The following is a 9,698-nucleotide window of genomic DNA, read 5'->3' as shown; positions in this document are numbered from 1 at the left end:
ACCTTGCTCAACCTCTGCTCAAGCCCTTGCTCAAGCCTTGCCTGCTTGAATCTGCTTGGACCTTGTCTGGCATGAAGTTGTCTTGAGTTGCCTAGCCTCGGGTTGCCCAGTCCAGAGGCTGGGATCAAGCCACGAGCCTACCCACCACAAACTACGAGAGAAGCCACAAGCTTAGAAGTTGGAGCCAAGCCTGCTTCCCCTTGTGACCAGGATTTTGCCATGCCTCAGTTTCCTGCAGGACAAAGCAAGTGCCTGTCATGATAGCATCGTTAATAGCCTGCCATCTGCTGAAGCCAGACCAGCCATCAAAAACCGTGTGGCATTTCTGCTGGCAACCTGCCGTGCTTGGTGCATGAGCGCCCCAAAGCCTCTAATACACAGCAGCAGCACTCCCTACATGGGTACAACCAGCTGTGAGTAATTAATTCATTGCTTCTTTGGCTTAACGGTTCCTGTCGAGTCTACCCCCACCCCATGTGGTCGAGCGCCATTTTGCTCCCCGGGTATTCTCTTTCTGTTATGTTCCTCCCAGTTTGCATAAAATAGTTAAATTGTTATAATTGCCCAAATACTGCACATTCCCGCTGTAAATTTATTCTAACCATTTGTTGAACCTTTTGATATGTTTTGGCAATTTTCATATTAATAAAAGGTTATTAATAGCTTTATTAATATTGCCATATTCTGTATAAATAGAGGAAATATTATATCTTTCAACACCACCTCAAGACGAGAGCGAACTTCTTTCACTGTGAAGGTCACAGAGCACTGGAACAGGCTATCCAGGGAGGTTGTGGAGTCTCCTTCTGTGGACACTTTCAAGACCCATATCAATGTGTTCCTGTGTGATAGGTGCTAGATTCTATGGTCTGTCTTTGGCAAGGGGGTTGGACCCAATGGCCTTTGGAGGTCCCTTCCAACCCCTAACATCCTGTGATACTGTGAACCTTTAAAAACCTGTTCAGATCAAGAACTGAACTCAAGACTGCCTAGGAGAGCTTTCCTCTAAACCCCTATGTACTGCCAGACAGACCCCTTTCTGCAGACACCGAAAACACAGTCAACTTCTAGTGTCAGACAGGAAAAATCCTCAGCTCGTGCTGACACGGATTTTAAAAAAATCATCAAGAAAAAGCTAGTAATTTAAAACAATGTTAGGGCTATAGCTCTAACTGGTATTCCCCCGGCAACGTTTCCAAAAGTGGCAAGAACAGTTCCTTACTGAATGCATGGTATGCTCAGGGTGGCCCCTGGGGTGGGGCTGTTTATGCCATTACAACCCCCTTTCTTGCTAAAGCAGCTAATCAGGCATGGCTGCACGTCTGCCAGCAGAAAACCAACCAACTACCCCCATTTTAAAAGGTGCTGTTTCTGTGCAAGCCCTGGGGCACTCTGGGGTACTCTGTGGCACAGGCAGAGAGGGTTGTCATGGAGTTCGTCCATACCACCGGGGCAATCATTCCTCTGGTGGTGTGTGTGTAAGCATGTGTGATATGATTAAAGACGCAGAGGGACAGGGTGTAAAACAAAAGACCCATCTAACAGGCAGAGAGCAGAAAAATGAGGGGAAGAGAACAAAGCCAGAGGACGGTATCGGCAGGAGACATGACTGCGCTGCCATACATTGGCTGTTATGGAACACTGCCAAACGCCAAAGCTTTCTACTGTGGGGAGCGGTCAGTACTGCTTTTGTCAGTACTGCTTTTGCCGTAAGCAGACCCACCCTTGCCTCTAGTCAAACCTGGACGGCCTCAGGGAGAAGCTTTTATAATTCCTGAGTGGTGAAGGTTACTGTGTAGCTCTCCTGCTGCCAGTGGGGATCATCAAGGTCTCAAATGGCCTGGAGTACTGTCTCAGCCCAGGGCTGAAAGTGGGGTTTGTAATTTGTGTGGCTTGCTTTATGAGCATTTGGTGGGCAAGCACCATATTTCCATTGTTTATGTGACTTACTTAATGTGATCCATAAAGACAGAACCAGATTAAATTTTGGTGTGTGCAAACCGTACTAGAAGAGCATTTGCTTTCCTTTTTACCCCACCTCCCGTGTCCCCCCCCCCCCCCCCCCCCGCCCCAGTCTACAGAAATACTGTATTTTTTTTTTCCAGCGACTCAAGCATTTGAGGGTTTATTTTTTGAGCAAACGTTACAACCGCTGTATGATACGACTGGGAGGGCGTGTGAGGCACACGCTGCAGCCGCATGGCCAGCACATGTGGTTGCTGGGCTCTGCTCTCCGCTCCCGGTTTGCAAATATCGTATAGCGCAGACGCGCCGAGCCCCAGGGTCTCGACACCAAACGGGACCCGATGGGCACCAGGGACGCGCCCCGAAGCGCAGCACTGCCGAGGAATAGCACACGAGCCCCGCTGCCCCCAAAAGTACACCCGCTGCTCACTTCAGCAGCATCCTCCATACAGACCCCTGCACCGGGGTCACGGCCGCAGCTCATTTAGGGTCATTGTCCCTCTCCCTCCTCCCCTTTCGCGCTGCATTGTAGTTTGCTTCCTTCGCTCTTTTAATGCGTTTATCCTAAAAATAACGGGGGAGCAGCCAGCCCCGGACATCCCGCACGGAGGGAGGGCACCAGCCGCGGCCGCCCCCAACCACGCGCCATCTGCGTGGGGCGATACCGGGAGGCGGGACGGGGGGGGCGTGCCCGTGGGTGTGGCGCGGCGGCGCGCAGCCGCGCGGAGTGGCCTAGGCGTGTCCTCGAACGCTGTGGGCACCGCCCCCCACCCCCGCCCAGCCGCAGCACGGCGCGGCACGGCATGGCGGGGCTGCGCTACCCGCAGCACGGCGGCTACTGCCGCGCGGCCGCGGCCATGAACCTCCTGCTCGGCGTCTTCCATGTCCTCCTGCCCTGCTTCCGCCCCGGGGAGGCTCAGGGACAAGGTGAGAGCGCCGACGGGGCCAGTCGGATCTGGGGAGGGAGCGTGGGAGCTGCCGCTGCCCGCTCCGGCGTGCGAGTGAGGCCGTCGTCCCTGCCGTCGTTCCCTCGGGCGGCTGCCGCGGTGGCAGCCGCCGCGGTGGCAGCCCTGGGGACACAAAAGGGAGTTGGGACGCGGGTCCTATCCCTTTTCCTTGCTCCCGGTCCGGCGTCTCGCGGTGCCCTCCGCGTCTCTGTGTCAGCCGGGCCGCGCGTCTCTGCGGGCCTGTCCCGGCGCGGGGAGCCCCGGGCCGCTGCTGCCTGCAGGCTCCGGGCCGGGCTTCTGCTTTCCGCCCTTGTGAACCCAGCCGGCTCATCTGCGGTTTCTCTTTCTTTGCCCTCGCAGCTATCGAGCCCATCCCCGGCGTGGTGGAGCTGTGGCAAGCCGAAGAGGGGGAGCTACTGTTGCCCGTCCAGGTGAGGGAGCGCCGGGGCTGGTCGTGGTGGGGCGCCGGGGTAGTCGAGACGAGGAGTCGGAGACCATTATGAGCTCTTGAAGGGCCGGGGGGCGAGAAGTCGTGGGCCATTATGAGGTTCTGAGAAGCTGGGGGGTGGAGGGAGAGGAGTCGGGGACCATTATGAGGCCCTGAAGGGCCGGGGGGGGGAGGTGTTTATGCCCGGGGGGCGAGTGTGGGAGCGACAGGGGGGTCAAGCTGCAGCCACCACCGGGGTTCCTCCGACTCCTCGCTCTGTGTGCCCCGGTTCTTCTGGGCTGCAACCAACAGCCTGATTTTTCGGCCTCCTTTTTCTTCTTGGGTTTTGGGGGTTTTATTTGTTTGTTTTCCCGTTCTCTCTGTACTTGTAAAATGAATGCATTTGTGTACCGTAAATACTGTGTATGTATATGGTGAATATATTTATGTCTCAGACCTGCTCAGGTGAAGCCATTGTTCCCCCTCAAATGACACATCATTTATGATGTCGTTCCTCTCGTCCTAGCACATTTTTGTTTTGCTTAGCTGCTTTTGTTAAGCACTAACAAGGCTTTGTAAATTCTGTGTTGGCAAGCAGAGTCAGTACGGTGAAAGGCATGGCCAGGCTGGTAAGCGAGGCAGGGTGCTGGAAGCAGTGGTCTGGAGTTTATGGCATTTGAGGCAGTCATTTAACTTGCACTGATGGACTCTGCCATATGTTGAGCTGGGCCTTCCTAGACTTCAAGGCACCAGGCTCGTAAATGGGAAGAAAGAGTCCTTAGGGACAACATCTTATTTGAGAGGGAAACGAGGGTAATTTATTTCTTTTAAGCCATTAGATCATTCTCTGTTTAGTGCTTAGCCCCATTAAAGTAGGGAAAAATAGCAGAAGTGTTCGTTCTTTCCTTAGCTAACAATTGATGCAGCTTTCAGGCCCAGCATTTTGTATCATGGTGTTACAAAATCATTATCAATTTTATATACAATATTAATTCAGAATTTCTGTAGTGCAGATGTAGTAGTAAGCTAAGGGAAGGTGCAGCGTCTCTGTGCCCAGGGATGCCTAAGGAACTTGGCCTTTTGCTTCTGCATTCTTTGCCTTGAAGACATTAATATGCATTAGATGTAGAACTGTGTAATGCAGTTGTTTGTAGTTGCTTCTCATAGGGCCGCAAGTTGAGTGATGGTGACATGATGTTTACTTCCCAAGGAGATTAGGTCTTTTTGGAAAACACTTTGTTCTTGAGCATCCTTGTAAAAATAATCTGTAGTATGGCTGAAGGAAAACCAGGCGTGAATGGACCATGAATTTGGGGCATGGCTGAGTGTATGGCTCTGCCCAGTGCTTGCAGCAGTGAAAGGTGAAGCTGAGGCTGCTGCTTCTCTGCCTTATGTAGGCAGGAAAGAAAACAGGTCTTCTGGTTTCAGTTGTGACAGAGTGATGCATCAAAGTAGCAACAGGCTTACTGAAGTAAAAGGCGGACATTAAAAGCCAGATGAACCAATCTCTAAGTACTAGTGGTGCATTGGCTGTTTTGTGTGGCTTTCCCCTCTGAACTTGGGGACCACAGCACCATCTCATGCATTGGTAACTGCTTAAGCTGAAGCAGGAGGGCCTGGGTTTCTCAAACAGGTTTTAATCCTGAAGTTTCGTTCTAGGATCAACCTAGATGTCCATATGTCTCTTCCCTTGTGGGTTTGGGCCTTAGCCAGCACCTCTTAGTCTTGGGACCCGTAGGCAAATTTGAAGCCACCTTTTCCAGTTTTCAGGAGGAGGAGAAGAGAAGACCTCCTCTCTGCCTCTGCGGATGTGATGAGGGACCCTTCCAGCACTGCTCTCATGGAATGGTGGCACTGCTTTGATGGTCATGGCTCTTCTCAGAGCACCTGAAGACTCAAGGGTGATCCATCTTGACGGGAGATCTACATGGTCCTGAAGGCAATTTGGAGGCAATTTGGCATTGTTGCCCTCCAGGGTGACCATTACAGTTTGGTAAGGGGTATCAGCAGCGATGCTGGCATCAGTTCTGGAGATTTGAAAAGCCACTTCCATCTGTTAGCACCTGACTGCCCATTCTTTGTAGGAGGGATGCTTCAGTTTCCAAGAGATTTATTGCTTTATTTCATGCTTCACTAAAAGAAATGGTCACACTTGCAGCTATGAGGAGGTTGTCCATGTTGTCTTCTTGCAGGAACAGACTTTCTCAGGTAAACCCTCACAGAGGGTTGTTGCTCGGCATGAGTGTGCCACAACAGTGGTGATGTGATGGTGAAGATATAGTAAGAACTTCTTTGCTGTTGAGTGGTAACATATGCTGTTTGATAGGAAATATTTAAGGAAGGGTTGCTTCATTCATGTGTGTAAAGACAGGTCATTGAGAAGACTTTGAGAATGGGAAGTGTCCTTGATCTGGTTCTTCCTGCTCCCTCTTGAAGGAGGGTGGGTGGGAGTGCATCTCAGGAGAGAGAAGGCTTCACATGCAGAAGTGAAAAATCAGGGAAGGAACCATGCATGCTCCTCCCAAAAAGCACCTCCCTCCTGCCCGTGTGGAGCAGGGATACAGATTAGCTTGCCCTATCTGCCCATTCCTTTTGCCTCTTTCTGGCAGGTTACCAATGCTGTCTGATGGATGCTTTACCCTTTCTGTTGTGGCTTTGCACTATTATCTTATTTTCCATGCATCATCAGCTGCCTGTGACAGAGGAATTTTGGACATTCCTTGCTGCCTCCAGAATTTGAGGATGAAAGTTGGATGGGTCGGCAGCCCATTCAGCTGTCAGGTTGTCTGTGCACGCTTTTGTTCCACGAGAAAGCCCGTACTGAATAAAGACATCATATTAAGAGGCGAGGGAGGGGAAACAAAGCATTTTAATATTTGTAGTTGGTTTCCAGGCCTCTCACAGCATCGCTTTGTCTACGTGAACTGCATGAATTTGCATGCTGGAACGGAGCCGCCCAGGGCCCCCACGCCTCCACCCCAGTTGGTTGTTCTACCTTCTGTTTCCTCTTGCTTCCCTTTCATTGTTTATTCTTCTTGTGTGCCCCCTCCCAGCTTCCTTCTTACATGTATTTGTGCTTCTCCCCCCCCCCCCCCCCCCCCATGATCTTTTGATTTTTGGCTTCCTCTGAAGTCTGCAGAGCTGTTTGGGGATTGCCAACCTACTGCTCTTGCTCCATAGCCAAGCCTGAAGGGTGCCCAGAGCATTGTAGTTGGTGAGGGTGTGCGTGGCTTGTGTGCCAGAGCTGAGGAGAAGCTGTCTGTGTCTAACTTACATGCTGACAGACTTCCACTGGTCTGCAGCTTCCTCCAACTTCTTCCTGGGTTCTCTTTTTGCTTTGAGACAAACTGGGTTTCCCAGTTGGATGTGGTATCTGTATTTCTGTGTGCTCAGTTCTTCTTTATTTTTGAAGGTGGTATGGAGTGTGGCCATGTAGCTCTGCCTTGCTTTTCTTCCTCTTTTCCCTTGACCTTATTTTTGTAGGAAATATCCCTGGGGTGAGTGGCAGGACATCCGTTTTTATTTTTCTTCCCATCATTTGTCCTCAGTGTGGAAAAATGTAAAGTCTTGCCTGCCCTGATGGTTGGGAGATGCATGGAAAACCACTGGGATTTTGACAGGGAAAATCTCCAATGTGAGAGGCTCGATTAGAGCAGTTGTGGTTTTTATTCAGACTCCTTACAATTTTGTGGTTTTGCTTGTTTGTTTGTAACTTGTTAATACTTAACTAAAATGCTTGGGAGAAAAGCTCCTTTGTATATGGCTTGACACCCAAGTCCTTCACTATTAAAGACTGATAAAAGCTCCAAATATAAACAGTCATGTTGGAACACTTCAGCGTAAAGCTGAAGGGGCAGTTAGTTACAAGTTATTACACTGGAGAGGAGAGAGCCCAAGGAAGAGAGAGCACAGTAGGAATATCAGGTCTGTTGTCTCCACAGCCACAAGTGTATGAAAGGAGCACAAATGCTGTTTGTTTGTTCATGGTGGACACCATTTAAAAGATGTATCAAAGATTCCTAGCTGATTGTTTCTGTCAGAAACTGCTTTGGTGATTACTATTGAGCATCTGAAAGCAGGGACAGATGGATTAGGTTTCTGCAAAGCAGGACATTCAGCACTTTCAGCTCCTTCAGATCTGAGGGAGGAACTAATTGAAAATGAAATAATGAAGATTAGGTTGTAGGTCTTGTTGTCACAATTGACAACAACAGTACGTCATCAAAGGCAATATATACCAAACTTTTTTCGTGTGTGTCATTGCCATGTCTGCCTGGTGTGGTGTGTTTTCTACTGTTCCAGCACCCTGCATGTAGGAGATGAGAGAGATGTTTCATTAGAGAAATGCGTTGTCTATATTTCAATTTACTTACAGCTACTTGGGAGGTAAATATCTACTTATTTCACTTCATTGTGATAATGTTTCAGGATGCTTGAATTTTGGAGAAAAGAGGAAGATAATAGACTACTTACTGTATTATAGTCTGTTACAAACACTGGGCAGATACAGAGCTGTGGCCTGGGTTTTAAAAGTTCTTCTTGGTTCTGAAAGATGTTTTTATTTTGTATTTTTTCCTCTTCCCATGTAGTAGTGACTTCAGTTCCTGTTCTTCAGTGCAGCACAGGGGCTAATAAGGTTAATTGTTCTGCCGGTTTCAAAAGCTGATGAAGACCTTGATCTTGCATCCCTATCAGAGATATGCGGCACTGCAGCATGTCATTAACAGAGGCGCCTCCCAGGAGATATGCACAAATTCAATGTACCAAGTCACCTACTTCAAAGCAGGGTTTGTCTGAAGGCACACAATTTGTGTGAAAGCTTGAGACAGACTTGGGGTGGGAATTTTCTTCCTCTTTGGGCTGTTAAAAGGCTCCTTTCGCCTCCTAGTTGAGCATCTGGATGGTGCTGATAGGACTCATGGCTGGTTGTCCATGCAGATTATGCAGAAGCTGTCAGCCCGGGCTCCCGTGACTATGTGACACGAGAGGGGCACTTTCAGGGGCTTTCTAGCACAAGATAAGCACCCAGCCATACTCAGGATGAAGTTTGGCAGAAGGGAATTTTTTTCCTGCTGGGATGTCTGTTTTGATTTCAGGGGTTGTTCCATTGTAGTGCTTCTGTAATGATATGGTAGTTTGAGAAGGGTTTTTTTTTAGTTGTTTGTTTATTTCTTTATTAAATCCTCAGTGTAAGTATAGAGCATAGAGAGGAGAAAACATAGGAGAAACCTGGACATAAGGTTCTGTGTGCATACTTGCAGCCAAGAGCGACTAATATTTTTTTTTCCTTTCACAATTGAGATTTTGTGTTTGGGCTGCATTATAGATTGAAAAGGTTTTCTTCATCGTTGCCTGAGGAAAAACTGGAGAAGTGGTGAGATAGCTAACGCTAAGAATGAGCACTGTATTGACACAATCCCATGTTTCTGATGCCTGGCAGATGTTAAGCCATTTAAAGGAGGAGTTAAGCCATTTAAAATGAGGATGGCTTGTCAGCTTCTTGTGGCAGAGAAGCTTTTTCTGGAAAAGATAGATAAGGAGTCCTATAATTCTGTTTGGTATCTATTGTACTGACATCCTGAAAGTCTAAAAGTAGTCTGGAGAAGCTGGAAAAGAGATGATGGGTTTGTATTGTGCTATACTGGTGAAGTCTAACAGCAAGGCTTATCTCCGTTGAAGGCTAGGTACTGGGACCTCTAGATAGGTAGGTTGGGCTGTGCTGAAGAACTGTGTAATGTGCTGCTGATCCTGGACAATTATCACAATATCTCTAACCTCCCTTTAAGGGCAGGCCTACAGGAAGACTGTCAAGTCCTCAAATTAACTTGTATTTCCCTGTCAGTCTTGTTACAGATTTGGTTATGCTGTGACGAAGGCTGTGATGCTTTTGTGTGATCAGCTGCTTGTGGCAAAAGATTGAACTTTAGATGGATTTTGTAGCTTTTGGCAAGATCTGTAATAATACTAGCTGTAATAATTAACCATATTTGCTCCCTTAGTGTGGTTGTAATTTTTTCCCCCCTTTATGAAGCTCAGGTCTTCAGAAATCCTGCTCTCTGGCCTGTTCAGTAAATGAATAGGGCTACCTGTTCTGCTTACGCATTTGGAACCTGTTCAGTGTTTGTACAGGTGATCTGATTCCACCACACACAACTCCCTCTCACCCAAGTACCTAGTGAAAATAGGAGTTAATCAAAGCTGTTGTCTTGGGGGGCCTGTTCCATGATGCACTTGTATTGGAAATGTGTAGGAGGGGTGGTGGAAGGAGCACCCCTTCAATTTCAAATGGTGGTGGTTGGTATGTTTTTTTTCCCCCCTGCCTTTTCATTGCTAGGGTCTGTGGCTCATGTCCTGTGGAA

General features: G+C 48.6%; 1 protein-coding gene across 3 annotated transcripts in view; it reads left to right on the top strand.

Annotated features, from left to right (window-relative positions):
• The first annotated feature begins 2,741 nt into the window (after positions 1–2,741).
• The window catches only part of TMEM131L (transmembrane 131 like), an 84,201-nt gene continuing 77,244 nt past the window's right edge, over positions 2,742–9,698 (top strand). For all 3 annotated transcript variants that reach the window (XM_068137258.1, XM_068137259.1, XM_068137257.1), the window contains exons 1-2: positions 2,742–2,892; positions 3,273–3,343. In XM_068137258.1, coding sequence (XP_067993359.1) covers positions 2,769–2,892; positions 3,273–3,343 — 195 coding nt within the window. In that variant the 5' untranslated portion in view covers positions 2,742–2,768. The remainder of the gene's footprint in view (positions 2,893–3,272; positions 3,344–9,698) is intronic.

The sequence above is a fragment of the Melanerpes formicivorus genome, unplaced genomic scaffold (genome assembly GCF_026170545.1).
Source record: "Melanerpes formicivorus ecotype bairdi unplaced genomic scaffold, bMelFor1.0.p_v2 SCAF_4, whole genome shotgun sequence".
In the NCBI taxonomy this organism is placed as follows: Eukaryota; Metazoa; Chordata; class Aves; order Piciformes; family Picidae; genus Melanerpes; species Melanerpes formicivorus.
The sequence above is the reverse complement of the archived record's forward strand: the minus strand, read 5'-3'. Positions and strand labels throughout refer to the sequence as shown.